General features: G+C 38.1%; 1 protein-coding gene across 3 annotated transcripts in view; it reads left to right on the top strand.

Moving 5' to 3' along the window:
* Positions 1–12,551, top strand: part of CHD7 (chromodomain helicase DNA binding protein 7) — a 182,151-nt gene extending 169,600 nt beyond the window's left edge. For all 3 annotated transcript variants that reach the window (XM_054019706.1, XM_054019707.1, XM_054019708.1), the window contains 13 exons: positions 666–795; positions 1,167–1,239; positions 1,488–1,545; positions 2,696–2,924; positions 3,093–3,301; positions 3,486–4,163; positions 4,936–5,096; positions 6,971–7,198; positions 7,449–7,892; positions 8,222–8,443; positions 8,894–9,034; positions 9,638–9,742; positions 10,666–12,551. In XM_054019706.1, the coding sequence (XP_053875681.1) occupies positions 666–795; positions 1,167–1,239; positions 1,488–1,545; positions 2,696–2,924; positions 3,093–3,301; positions 3,486–4,163; positions 4,936–5,096; positions 6,971–7,198; positions 7,449–7,892; positions 8,222–8,443; positions 8,894–9,034; positions 9,638–9,742; positions 10,666–11,598 (3,611 nt within the window). In that variant the 3' untranslated portion in view covers positions 11,599–12,551. The remainder of the gene's footprint in view (positions 1–665; positions 796–1,166; positions 1,240–1,487; positions 1,546–2,695; positions 2,925–3,092; positions 3,302–3,485; positions 4,164–4,935; positions 5,097–6,970; positions 7,199–7,448; positions 7,893–8,221; positions 8,444–8,893; positions 9,035–9,637; positions 9,743–10,665) is intronic.
* Positions 12,552–14,781: the final 2,230 nt, after the last annotated feature.

Raw genomic sequence — 14,781 nt, 5'->3', positions numbered from 1 at the left:
AGCTGAGGCAAGTGTAGTCTAAAAATCATTTTCCTGCAGTGCACTGTTGGGATCTGCCATTTTCCATCTAGTCAACTTGGGCAGTAAAAAAAGCAAACAGCAGTTTGAAAACTATAGAGGGAACAGTGTCATCTTACTGACATGCATCATCCTAAACCTAATAAGACAGGTTCGCTGGCCTTGCGTACAACCCATGTATGCAGCATTTTTTCAGTTTTAATGCAGGTTCCGGCAGGGCCAGAGCTATAGGAAGAGCGGGAGGTGGGGGGTGAATGTGGAGAACTGCTGCAGAGGTCATAAAGTAACCATTAAGAAGTTTTTCATGTGTCATATAAAACTGGATATTGGAAAAAAGCCTTGAAAATCTTCCTGTTTAGCATTTGCTATTATTTGTTACAAATGTTTTCACATTAGTACTTTTTACATTGGTGAATATACTCATACGAGAATATTGTGCTACATGAATAGAAAGAAAATAATTTCCAGGATCCTGAGTATCTTTATGAAACAGTTTGATTCAAGTCAAGATGATGAGGAAGAGATTTGTTTTATGAAAGTAAAACATCTACCATTTGTCCTTATAACATAAATCATTCTGTTCAATTGTGGTGTGATTTCTTTTCTTTTTTTCTTCCCTCCCCCCCCTTCTACCCCACCCCGTACAGGCTATGAGAAGTACAATTCTATGAGAGCTGACCCTGCGCTGTGCTTTCTGGAACGGGTTGGTATGCCTGATGCCAAGGCCATAGCTGCTGAACAGAGAGGGACAGATATGTTAGCAGATGGTGGTGATGGGTAAGAAGGATATTTATAAATGTAATAAATAATAAACTGATTTTAATAAAATAAGTGCTGTATATATTGGCGTGAGTTCACTTATTGTGTTTACATATGACTTGAGATACGAAGTGATAATGTATTAGTTAATACAGTGTAAAAATACTTCAAACTAATATTTTCAGAGAAGCAGATAAATTGAGACAGGTGAACTTGAGACATATTTTTGTATTAATACATCATCACAAATGGATGCTTGTTTTTTTCCACACTTGTTCTGTTTTTGTCATTTCTTCTTTGAGACTTATAACATCAGTAATATGGGTTGTTTTGGGAAAAATACTTGTTCTGTTCTGATAACTATTTTTATCATTTTAAATTTTGTGTAGAGGAGAGTTTGACAGAGAAGATGAAGATCCAGAATATAAACCAACCAGAGCTCCTTTCAAGGATGAAATTGATGTAAGAACCTCAACGTAGTAATGCACATGTGTAATGCTGACATTCAGTGCCTGTTAAAATGTTCTTAGAATGATGTTTAATTATAAAAGTTCACAAGCCACCAGATAAAACACATTTGTGACAATCATACCTTGCTTCTACTATTTTTTTTTTTTTTGGGTGGGGGGGGGGGAAGATGGCCCCTTTTCCTCTAAAAGATAAAGCACAATTGAAACCTAAAAGTAAAGTAACTCTTGTCTTCCCCAAAGGAATTTGCAAACTCACCTCCAGAAGATAAAGAAGAATCCATAGAGAGCCACACGACAAGTAAGGGTTTGTGAAAGTGAAAAGGGCGGGGCTAATGCATTTAATTATTATCCATATTAATGCCCATACTTAAGATACTAGCTCGGTCCGTTTGGACAAATGTGTGTGAAAACTTTTTAGTGCTTAGAAAAGCCAAATCTTTCAGAGTCTTAGATCAGGGATTCTCAAATTTCATTGCACCGCGACCCCCTTCTGACAACAAAAATTTCTTCACAATCCCAGGAGCGGGGACTGAAGCCTGAGCCCACCCGAGCCTCACTGCACCGGCTGGGGGGACCAAAGCCTCACCACTCTGGACAGGGAGGCCAAAGCTGAAGCTCAAGGGCTTCAGCCCCAGGCAGGGGCCGTGCAATCTGAGCCCCGTTGTCCAGGGCTGAAGCCCTCGGGCTTTGGCTTTGGCCATGGGCAGTAGGGCTCAGGCTTCAGCCCTGGGCCCAAGCAAATCTAAATCAGCCCTGGTGACCCCATTCAAAGGGGGTCATGACCCACTTTGGGTTCCCAACGCACAGTTTGAGAACCGCTGTCTTAGATCTTAATTCTTAGCTACTTGTGAACAATCCCACTTTATTATGTGTCTTGTTCAGTTTCTGATTACACAGTGGGATTTATGGGATGGTAAAACCATATATATTTAAGATATGAAAGTCTAGCCATTGATATTTTTCCAGTGGATAATATTGAAATCATTTAAAATGTTTCTCAGTAGTGAGGAAGTTTGCCAAGTGTAAGAGTAAAAAATAATAAGATGGGAAATCGTAAATGTAAGTGTTTCCTCATAAGGAACTGAATAACTTTAGTACATATGTTTAGAGATCTATTGCATTAACTTTACTCTATAATGCAAATCTCTTGGTGTCACAAAAGTCAATAAAGAAGGTGCATGTGATAGAAATATTAGGAATAAGAGGAAGGCAGTTGGCTATACATAAATTTGACAAATACTTACGTAACTTTCTAAGGTAGGTTTTTTACTAATCCTATCCATTACTCCCTTTCAAACGAAAATAGTTATTCCCAATTTTTATTTATTTCACTTCTAGAGTAATGAAGTATACTTTCCCCTTACAAAATTAGAATCCTGTTTAGTCATAAAGACTTTGAAATGCCTAATGTTATCCTTACAATACACACATACTTTTCTATTCTCTAGGCAAGCACAGTGAAAGCAATGCTGAGTTAGGCCAACTCTACTGGCCCACCACTTCAACCCTGACTACTCGTCTGCGTCGCCTCATTACTGCCTATCAGCGCAGCTATAAAAGGCAACAAATGAGGCAAGAGGCACTAATGAAGACGGACCGACGGAGACGTCGGCCTAGGGAGGAAGTGAGAGCACTAGAAGCAGAAAGAGAAGCTATAATAACTGAAAAACGTCAAAAGTGAGTTTAAGATTTCTTCCCCCAAATGCCAATGGAGGATATCTATGAAAATGTATGTTGCCATCATTTCAGTTTTGCTTTGGATTAATAGTTAACATTTGGGGTCTTCTGGTCCATCTAAACTGTGTCAGGCCTTGTTCTAACCATTCCTAATTTTTTGCACTCTAGATGGACAAGAAGAGAAGAAGCAGATTTTTATCGTGTGGTATCTACTTTTGGGGTTATTTTTGACCCTATGAAACAGCAATTTGACTGGAACCAGTTCAGAGCTTTTGCTAGGCTTGATAAGAAGTCCGATGAAAGTTTGGAGAAGTACTTTAATTGTTTTGTGACTATGTGCAGGCGGGTATGCCGCATGCCAGCCAAACCAGATGAAGGTAAGTTTATAATAATAAAAATCCACATGAATAACTTACTCTGTTTAAAATCAAGGGACCAATCCTATTGAAACATGATTAGATAACAAAATGTAGTAATTACAAATTTTGTAATTTTTCATTCTTTAAAAACCAACTTATATATTCAATCAGGTTAAACAATGAAAATCTAATTTTATTACAGAACCACCTGATCTTTCCACCATGATTGAGCCAATCACAGAGGAACGTGCTTCTAGGACTTTATATCGCATAGAACTGTTACGGAAAATCCGTGAGCAGGTTCTCCATCACCCTCAGTTGGGGGAGAGGCTAAAATTGTGCCAGCCAAGCTTGGATCTGCCAGAGTGGTGGGAGTGTGGTAAACATGACAAAGACTTACTGATTGGTGCTGCTAAACATGGAGTCAGTAGGACAGATTATCACATCCTGAATGACCCTGAACTCTCTTTTCTTGATGCCCACAGAAATTTTGCTCAAAACAGAGGGGCAGGTAATGCAAGTAGTGTGTCTTCACTAAACCCACTGGGTGCTGGCTGCAGTCATACGCCCCCTATTGTCCCATCCACACCAGTACAAGACGACAAGGCTGCAGAACAAGCTGAGTCTAAAGTTGAGGGGTCTGAAAATTCAGCAGCCAAAGAAAAGTCTGATATTAAAGAGGAGACAGATATTGCAGAAAAAGGCATTAAGCAGGAATGTGATGCTGAGGCTGAGCCTGGACCTGTTAAATGTGAAAGGAAAGCTATAGAAATGAGTACAGATGTAGATCCAAAATCTATTTCTGAAAAAGGTTCAGAAGAGGACGAAGAGGAGAAACTTGATGATGATGACAAATCAGAAGAGTCCTCCCAACCTGAAGGTAATGCATACAGAAATGATTTGACTAACACAGAAAAGCCATGAAGCTAATGTTAAAAGTTGTGCCAGCTGATAGTTGGCATCCAAGGAGCCATTATGGCAACTGAGGATTGGACAGAAACATCCGCTCCCCAGCCACTCTCCGCAGGCCAATGGCCCAGATAGGGTGGTGTAAGAGCAGCTACAACAGCGCTGTTTCACCTGGGGATTCCCCCACAGCAGGTCAATATCAAGATAGCTAATTGAGCCAATAATATAGGCCCTTGGCATCATCAGAGCACAGAGACTGTAGAAGGTCCAAGGATATGCCCCAACAATTATTCAATAAATATCTAAATTACAAGCATTACTGTGCCTCAAGATTATCAATCTTACTTTTTAGTTACTGTTTTAAAATCATTCAGTATAAACCTGAAATCCTTCTCTGAAAGGATTAACAAAATGGTAGACTAAATTCCCCCCCTCTTCACCCTGAAATACCAATAGTTTGACTGCTGCAAGGTTTCGGTCATTGTTTTATAGCAGAAGAATTTAAGTTAGTGGTATTCTTCAGTAGGATATGGAAAGCTCCTCTGGAGAAAGAATGTTTATACCGAATGTTACTCAACTCTGAAGCTACAGTATGACTAATCTGCATTACAAAAAGACCAAAATTTTACTAAAAAAAAAAAAAAATAGAGAGTATCTTTCTACATTCCACATTTCAACCAAAGATTTTGAGTTAGGATGATTGGTCTGTTTGTAGCTAATGCCTGGTGATTGTTATTCCTCAGCAGGAACAGTTTCTCAGGGTAAGAATTTTGATGAAGAAAGCAATGCATCTATGAGCACTGCAAGGGATGAAACCCGTGATGGATTCTATTTGGAAGATGGAGATCCTTCAGTCGCTCAGTTGCTTCATGAGAGAACATTTGCCTTTTCTTTCTGGCCTAAGGTTGGTTCACGGTTGAGTAGTACCTTTCTCAGTACGAATAGAACATGGAAAACTTCCTGCTTTATTTCATTAATAGTCTTTCAGTTTTGCAGATTGTATGTTTCTCTAATGTTCAAAACACATTTTATTAATGGTCTAATAGAGACCTAGGAAGTTTATGAAATAAGGTTGTAAATTTCAGTGTCTTTGAGAGTAGGCAGAGAAAAAGTAGGAATTACATTACGTTCTTTGGTATAGACAGACTGGTGTAATGCATTATTTTTCTTGCAAACTATATATTCTTATGTCAACAGAATCACACTTTTGTTGATAGAAGCAAATTTATTACCTTGATTTATGGGTTTCATCTGCAGAGGTGCCTACAGTGTTAAGAGCAGAGGTTTGGAAGATCACCATTTGTGTTGGGGGTGAGGAGATTGTAGAGAGAGCGTACTAATGACCTACTTGTTCCAAACCATTATATAATGTTGACAGATGTAATTGTATTAAGGCTTCCTGTAAACATAAGCAGCAACTGCAGATGAAGTTTTATCCTGTATTTTATTTTTGTAACAATGCAGACAATTATTTAATAGGAAACATCTATAAAACAGTGATTTTGTGATAAATCCTTATAAATTTGTTTCCTGGTTTTGCAAAGAGGGTAAGGAGGGAAATAAAGTAGTAATAGTCTTAAGCTTACTAATCACCATAACAGGGCCATCTGGTTTAGAAAAAAAAACTTGCTCTAATAGGCTTATTCCTGGGGAAAGCAAGCAGTCTGTTGCAGCTGCTGAGACTTGCTAGTGGCTTTTGCAGTGTTCTGCTGTTCAGGAAGCTAAAGGACGATTCTATTCCCTAATCGGCAGTATTTTTCATATACAGACGCCCCCCGACTTACGCGATCATTCCGTTCCGGAAAGCCTTGCATAACTCGAATTTTGCGTAAGTCGGAAATGTATACCCGCATGTTACGCAAAAATTTCCGCAACTTGAAAATCCTATTTCTGGCTTATGGAACTTTTTCCATAAGTTTGAATTTGCATAAGTTGTGGTCGTGCGTAACCCGGGGAGCGACTGTAGAGTTTTTCAGTATATTTCAAGCTAGCTAGAATACAAAATCATTGAATACTGAAATGGAAAAATCAAGTGATCCTTCTTTTTTTTTTTTTTCATAAAGTCATTTTAGGAAACATTAAAAATGCTAAAATCAGCTATTGCTAGATTCAGAAAGTTTCACCAAAGGAGTTTAAAGGTTCATAGTAACAAATGCTTTTAAACTGTGTAAATTCTGTCTAAGCAAACTAAACTGTAATTAGAATTTTTTTTAATGTACACGCTTCAATGAAATTTGAAGTGATAATGGGTGTGGAATGAAAATTGACATTCATTAGATGTCCCTAGGTTGGTGCCCGTTTCATAATGTTGAACTTTATTAATAGTGACGCTAATGAGGAACCACTTCCTGGGACAGAATTGCAGAATCCAGCCTATTGGATATGAAATACCATAGCTTTAAGATACTGATTTGCAGATATTTTAATTCTCCTGTCCTAACTGATGATTTTGCTGAACAACTGAAGTTTAGCATTAAACAATAGTGAGTGCTTTGTAAATGTCAACTAGTGTAATATTTCTTTATAGAAAGAGTTCCCCCAACACACGTTAGTTTTAAATGATGAAAAGTAACTTCATCTCTCGCCACCGTAATTCTCTGTATGTGAACTGTTTAAGACAACTGGTTTATTTTCTGGTCTGTAAGCATTCTGTTAGATATGTTTGTTTGTATTTCTCAAGTATTGCAGGCTATTAAACTGTGCAGTTGTGCTCAGTCTGACTGAGTTTAAATGGCTACTTTCGCACCAAAGGTTCATTATGTACTTTCCTTTATGCAGGACCGAGTAATGATCAACCGATTAGACAACATCTGTGAAGCAGTGCTAAAAGGGAAGTGGCCAGTAAATAGGCGCCAGATGTTTGATTTCCAGGGGCTCATACCTGGGTATACTCCGACAGCTGTGGACAGCCCTCTACAGAAAAGGAGCTTTGCAGAGCTCTCCATGGTTGGTCAAGCCAGCATCAGTGGCAGTGAAGATATCACTGCTTCTCCTCAGTTATCAAAGGCAAGCTGAACCTTTCTGGTTACATTATAGAAAAAGGAACCTCATTTTGCATGTTAAGTAACCAGGGGTCGGGAAGATGAAAAGGAAATATAGGCTGCTTTAAACTGCTTTGCTGAATAAAATGAGACCTTTCTATCTTTTAAAATGTTTGTGCAATCTTTCTGTTTTATGGTCAAGTGGAACATCAGATTTTTTTTTCTAAAATTCAGTACAGCTTTGTTAGTAATTAGAAATGCTCATTTTTTATTAGGAAGATGCACTCAATTTATCAGTCCCACGTCAGCGGAGGAGGAGACGGAGAAAGATTGAAATTGAAGCTGAAAGAGCGGCCAAGAGGAGAAATCTTATGGAAATGGTTGCCCAGTTACGAGAGTCTCAGGTGGTCTCAGAAAATGGACAAGAAAAAGTTGTAGATTTATCAAAGGCCTCAAGAGAGGCAACAAGTTCTACCTCAAATTTTTCATCTGTTACTTCTAAGTTTATCTTGCCTAATGTCTCCACACCAGTGTCTGATGCCTTTAAAACTCAAATGGAGCTCCTGCAAGCAGGTCTTTCACGCACACCCACAAGGCATCTACTAAATGGTTCTTTAATGGATGGAGAACCGCCCATGAAGAGGAGGAGAGGAAGGAGGAAAAATGTAGAAGGGCTTGATCTATTGTTTATGAGCAACAAACGGACATCGCTGACTGTTGTAAGAGAGCAATGTTTTTTTCTGTTTGTTACTAATTATGGAGAAAAGAGGAAAGATCAGGGACTCTGCATTGGGAACAGCTAGAAAATAGCCTCAAAACTTGCCTTTTGGGCTATAATGTGCTCTTGTAAAATATCACTAAACTTCCCAAATGTCTGTAATGTAACAATATTGCTTTTATATGGTAAGATTTATTCAAACAACTTTAATAGTCTAGGGAGATTCCCTGATGGATAAGCTCTGATTTTAGCTAGTCCTTTTGGGTAATCACTTCTCCCAGGTAATATTCCTTAAAGGTGAAAATTCATACCAGCATCAATTTTTTGCAGGAGGATGCAGAAGTGACCAAAGTATTTGAAGACGATGTGGAGACCCCACCAGCAAGAAACATTCCATCTCCTGGACAACTGGACCCGGACACTCGGATCCCTGTAATTAACTTAGAGGATGGGACCAGGCTGGTGGGGGAGGATGCTCCTAAAAACAAGGATTTAATTGAATGGCTTAAATCGCATCCTACTTATACTGTTGATATGCCAAGTTATGTACCAGTAAGTAGATGTTACATATAAAACTATAGCTTATATCAAATTAGTGTGGCCTTAAGGCTTAAAGAAATTGAAACACATCTATTGAAAGAGATTGTGAAGACCAGGCATACTCATTTAGTGTCTGATCCTACATCCTATTGAAGTCAGTTGTAGTTTTCCCCTAGACTTCAATGGAAATAGGACCCATAGATTGCCAGAATGTTATTTTAACTTCATTTTTATATTTAAATTTAACAGTGATGGTGTGTATTGGACATCAAATTGTGCAGAGTGTTTGTTTTTCCCTCTGGCAAAAAAGGGATAAGATTTTCAAGAAAAATCTTAAAGCAAGGAATTTGGCTATATACAGTCTTAAAAACTTTTGTTGCAATGAGTTGATTGAAGGTTTATTTCTTTTGACCGGAAAATAGAAAACCCTAACGCAATATATTTTTTGTTTTTTCCTTTTAGAAGAGTGCAGATGTGCTGTTTTCCCCATTTCAGAAGCCGAAGCAAAAACGACACAGATGTCGAAACCCTAATAAATTGGATATAAACACCTTGACAGGAGAAGAGAGGGTACCTGTTGTAAATAAACGAAATGGAAAGAAGGTAAAACTTAGACTAGTCCTCTCCTCTGCTAGAGCTGTTTCAGAGCATTTCTGGCACCCAGGAAGCAAGTCTTTCATGCCAAGATGATTTAGGGTTTAATCCTAAATGAAATAGTTAACAAACTTTTTAAATTATTGACTCTGCTTGGGTCACAAATATTAGTTCAAAAATATTCAGTCTCCCAACTAGTATCTAAGGGCTTGTCTATACAGACAGTTAGTGCGCACCATGCTAGAGCACTATAGATTTACACACCAGCTTGCCCCACATGAAGTTGCAGCATAGACATGACCTAAGACGGACAGTATCTCTTAAAAACAACGAGGGATCCGGTGGCACCTGAAAGACTAACAGATTTATTAGAGCATAAGCTTTCGTGGGTAAAAAAACAAATCTGTTAGTCTTTCAGGTGCCACCGGACTCCTCGTTATTTTTGTGGATGCAGACTAACATGGCTGCCCCTCTGATACTTAGTATCCCTTAATCACCTCTGAATTGCACTACTAAAAGCCACTATAATCTTTTAGAAAATAAAATTAATCTACTGCATATGAAATGTGTGCATTATTTCATTTTTTAAGAGTCATTAATGTCTTTAATTAGATGGGTGGAGCTATGGCCCCTCCAATGAAGGACCTGCCAAGGTGGTTGGAAGAAAATCCTGAATTTGCTGTCGCTCCAGACTGGACTGATATTGTTAAGCAGTCTGTAAGTATAAGGCTCAGTTGTTCCATTTAAAGTTTATTTGCAAAAAGAAATCAACACTGTATACATTTTTCCTACATAAGCATTGACTGTTAAGCCTTTAGCCTGTAGCTTGTTTTGAACTAAGAAAATATTAGTGGCAGGATGGGGTTATCTGGCATTTGGGAGAGGATGATAGAAATGTGCAATGGGGTTGCAGTAGATAGCCACTAGTGCACAATCTTAAACATTAAGGTTTTTTTCATAGTCATATAAATATGCGTGACTGCTAAATACAAATACTCATTCACTAATTGAATATGAATCAAATAAGTCACATCCATATAAGAAATGAATTCTTTAATTGAAGCATATTGGTATCAACCAGCATCCAGGGGTTAACTTTTCCAGCTTTTCATTTTAAAAGATCCATCTGAAGCAGAAGCAAGCAACATTGCAAATACTCATTTATTCAGTGAAAGCGTAGGATAATGCCCAGCTGATAAACAGTAGTTCAGTAGAAATAGAAAAACCATGACCAGCGTGTAATTGCAGTGTTTTCATCGTATTTTAATTGAATTTGGTGAGCAGTCTGTGAAATGTGTGTTTCACAGCTCTGATTCTATTCGGCATGTGTCCTATTGTTGTGGTTATATGTATAAAATTAGCATTTTTTGCTTTTCACTTTGTTCCATTTCCTATGCTTTCTGCCAGCTGCAACATTCATGTTAGTTGGTCTCCATTCATCATTTACCAATTTTGAGATTTTTTTTTTTATCATCACCAACATGGAAGAGTTCAAAAGTATTGTATAACAATTCTTCTCTCACACATGACCCATTAAACATATATGCTGAGTATTGAACACTGACAGTGCATAATCAACCATTCCTATTTAAAACTGAAAGTATATTGATAAAGAATCTTTTTTTCACCTTTTTGTTCAGGGTTTTGTTCCAGAGTCCATGTTTGACCGTCTTCTCACAGGCCCAGTTGTGAGAGAGGAAGGAGCAAGCAGAAGAGGAAGAAGGCCAAAAAGTGAAATTGCCAAAGCAGCTGCAGCAGCTGCCGCTGTAGCTTCAACGTCGGGAATCAACCCACTGCTAATGAACAGTCTATTTGCTGGAATGGACCTCACAAGCCTTCAGAATCTACAGAATCTACAATCTCTCCAGCTTGCCGGCCTCATGGGCTTCCCTCCAGGACTAGCAACAGCTGCGGCTGCTGGAGGTGATTCTAAAAATCCAGCTGCCATGCTGCCTCTGATGTTGCCAGGTATGGCAGGGTTACCCAACATGTTTGGGTTGGGTGGATTGTTGAATAACCCAATAACAGCTGCTCCTGGAAACACCACTCCTGCTTCCAGTCAAGGAGAAACTGAAGATGGCACTTCAAAAGCAGAAGAGAAGAAAAATGAGAACGAAGAGGAGAACAAAGACTCTGAGAAAAGCACAGACGTTTCTGCTACTGACTCTGCAAATGGATCTGTCAGTGCTGCTACTGCCGCCGCCGCCACCAGCAACAACACTGGATTGCCCACAAACCCTCTGGCCTTCAATCCTTTCCTATTGTCCACCATGGCTCCTGGCCTGTTCTATCCATCTATGTTTCTACCTCCAGGACTGGGAGGATTGACACTGCCTGGTTTCCCAGGATTAGCCGGACTTCAGAATGCAGTGGGCTCCAATGAAGAAAAGGCTACTGACAAAACTGAAGGGGCTGCATTTAAAGAAGAGGAGAATTTAGAAGGCAGTGATGCAGAGGAGAGCCTTGATAAAACTGCAGATTCCTCCGTTTTAGAAGATGAAATAGCACAGGGTGAAGAATTAGACTCGCTTGATGGGGGGGATGAAATAGAAAACAATGAAAATGATGAATAACCAGTACCAATTACAGTTAAAGTGTTTTAAACTTTTGACAAGTGGTAGTCCTACTGTTTACACTCACAGTTAATGTCCATACTTAGTTTTTATAAGCTGTTCTGTAACATAGTGTAGCAAAAAAAAAAAAAAAAGTTTCAAGTCATGTTATACAGATGTGTCAAAAGGTATCTTGGTCATTAAGTATTGTGCAGTGCATTATTTATTATCCCTAGGAGAGATGAAATTTGAGAGGTGATCATGTCTTTTTAAGGAAATTGACATAATGCTCTGCTTTTTTTTTCTTTTGGTACCATTGGTATTATTATAAAAGCAGCAATTTGTAATCAAGTGGCACTAATAGAAGGAAGTGCTGCTTAAAGGAAGTATGAAGTTATATATTTAATTTTTTTATTTTTAATTTTTGCTGTGAAGGTCAAGATGAAATTTACCATACATATCATACTTGCGCATCATTTTGACTGTATGGGAGTTCATACACTCGCGCGTGCACACACCCACACACACACTCTTTCTGACAATCTCCATGATAGTGTGAATGTCTCTGTCTTGAGACACAGCAATAATAAGGCAGCTGTTGAATGTGAAGAGTACCTTTTGGAAATTAACCCACTGAGAAGGTTCTTACAGGATAAAACTACAGTTTAATCGTCTCGTGATCTTGTAATGCACTGGTATAAACAAAAAAAAGAAAGAGAAAAAAAAATAAAGAAAATCAGGTACCTTTTTTAAATTAAAGGACTTTGTTACTTTAGCCACAAAGCTAAACAGCATTACCTCAACTCTAAACTAGCCTTGAAGTTTACAGACATGACTTTGTAAATGTATTGTTTTCTTTGTTGTGATGTCTTTTTATTTTTTTCTTTGGGAACTGCTATCATGTAAGATAAGATGTAAATTGCTGCCAACTGTAGTAATGATGCTTTTAATAAAAGTGACCCATGATATGCAGAGCTGTAATTATAGAATGTAGTGTTTAGAGAAATGACAAATGGTTTTTTCTCTCTCTCTAGGTGTGGGGGTTTTGGTTTTTTGGGGGGGATGGGGGTGTTTTCGCAGTAGAAGCAAAATACATCATTGTGGCTTTTTGTACAGTTTCTTGCTATATCCTCTTTTACTAGATTAATTGTTAGTAATATGTCGAACTGATTGTCTTCAGGAGACTAAGCAGGATGAAAAATCTTGAATTACCTTCACATTATTCCACTCTAACTCACTCTACAGAAAAACACACAAAAACCCTGCATTACTCCCTCAAAAGGGCATGTGGGACTGAGAATACTTTAAAATGTGTTCAGCATGTGATAATGTGGTACACTAAAGAACAAAAGGGCAAAAGAAAAATGAGGCTTTAATAGGCACAATATCTAGGTCATTTATCCTTGGTTAATGGGTAGAAAAACACAATGCTGTAGTGTCAGCAAGGGACACAAAGACTCTGTGGTATCCTGTAGACCAGAGCTTGTGATGCCAGAAACCACCATGTCAAACAGCCTACATGAAACTAAAAATGACCCACTTTTCTAAAACCAAAACCTTTTCTGGAGAGCTACTGATTTGTACCCTTATGTGACCTTTGATATTTGAGATAATGTATCATTTGAAAACTACTGTTTTCACTTTGTTGTGTCACCTGGACATACACATAACCCTCCTGACATGAAGTTAAAGGGGTAGACTTCCACTATAGTGCATGAAAAACTAGATTTTTAACTTCTGTGGGCACACAACTCCAGTGACAAATGAAAAATCCATGCACAATGCTGAAAATGTTACCCAGAATGTCTGAAGTAGGTAAATCCTAATGCTCATTTGAAGAAAGTAATACTGTCTGCCATAAGAATTGTACCTTGCTAAGTACTTTAAGCTGATCTGCAGTACAGATTGACACAAGGTCTCAAATAAACCAGTGTTCCAAGGGCCAAATTCAGTGGGATGTAGATGTGTATGAGAGGGCAGAACTTGGCCTAAAAAGAGCACTTCATGAGCAATGAAAATACAAGATTAGAAATGAAAAGCTAGAAAGTGAATATTGTATGAATGGATCACATGCATACACTCTAAATGAGGAGAAATCAAAATGGCTCATACTTCCCCTTTAATAGATCATTCAGAGTTAATGAAGGTCAGGGAGGATTTTTTTTCCCTGTATGCTTCACTGCACAGTTGACTAGGTGCATTATTCTTGCCTTTCTCTAAAACATCACACATAGGCTACCATAAAAAGCTAGATAACAAACTTGAAAGGCCACGAGTCTGATCTGGAAAATTTTTGTCTGATGTAGTCATTTTATCAGTTTTTGAAGTTACTTGAATTCTTTTTGTTGAACTGATTTTTGGAACCAATTATGCAATTCTCAGAAGTGTCTGCTGTGAATGATTATTTGTAACTATATTATTTTTACCAATATACAGTATCCAGTTTTTATTCAAGTTCACAATTCCCAGCAAGGAATTTACACCAGTTAATGCTATCTTTGGGGAAGCCTTTATTAATTGAGAAGAGTAGGAATGAGTTTTAAAATCATGGTTTTGATATACCCACTGATGACAAATGGACATCAGCACAGGAAAATCTAAAACCTAGAATGGAATGTCCATTAGACCACAACACTATTTCTGCCCTATAAAATGTTCCTCTGATTTTTTTTCTATAGCAATAGTAGCATTATGTAGCACCTGCATTTCATACTCAAAGAAAAATTGAAATGGTGTGTAACTTCCTGATATGTGACAAATTAATACTAAATAAGTTAAGGAAGCAAAACAACCTGCATTTTCAACACCTTAACTTTTTACATTTAGAATGTAAGGCAACTACTATCGTTTCTAAAAGAAGGTGACGCTTGATTTTTGGAATGGATAACAGCCTTCATATTTAAAAAAAAAAAAAAAATGAAGCGAGGGGGATTGCCATCTAATGTCCAAGATCTGTATTACATGAAAATATTAAGTGTTTACTTTCGTGGGAGAAATGTTTTTATTCGTTAGCCACTGAAAAGTTTTTAAATTTTATTTGTGGGGAAAATCCTGCACAGGAGCTTGCACCATATCAGGTAAGATACCGCTCCGGACTTGCAAGTAAATATGGAGTACAGGTCGTCTCCTGCTCCTTTACGAGAAGTCCATCTCTGTTAAAGTCATTTTCTGTTGGTCTCTGGAGTGGTTACTTGAAACCTACTG

Source organism: Malaclemys terrapin, chromosome 2 (genome assembly GCF_027887155.1).
Source record: "Malaclemys terrapin pileata isolate rMalTer1 chromosome 2, rMalTer1.hap1, whole genome shotgun sequence".
Classification (NCBI taxonomy): domain Eukaryota; kingdom Metazoa; phylum Chordata; order Testudines; family Emydidae; genus Malaclemys; species Malaclemys terrapin.
This window is presented reverse-complemented; position numbering and strand designations above follow the sequence as displayed.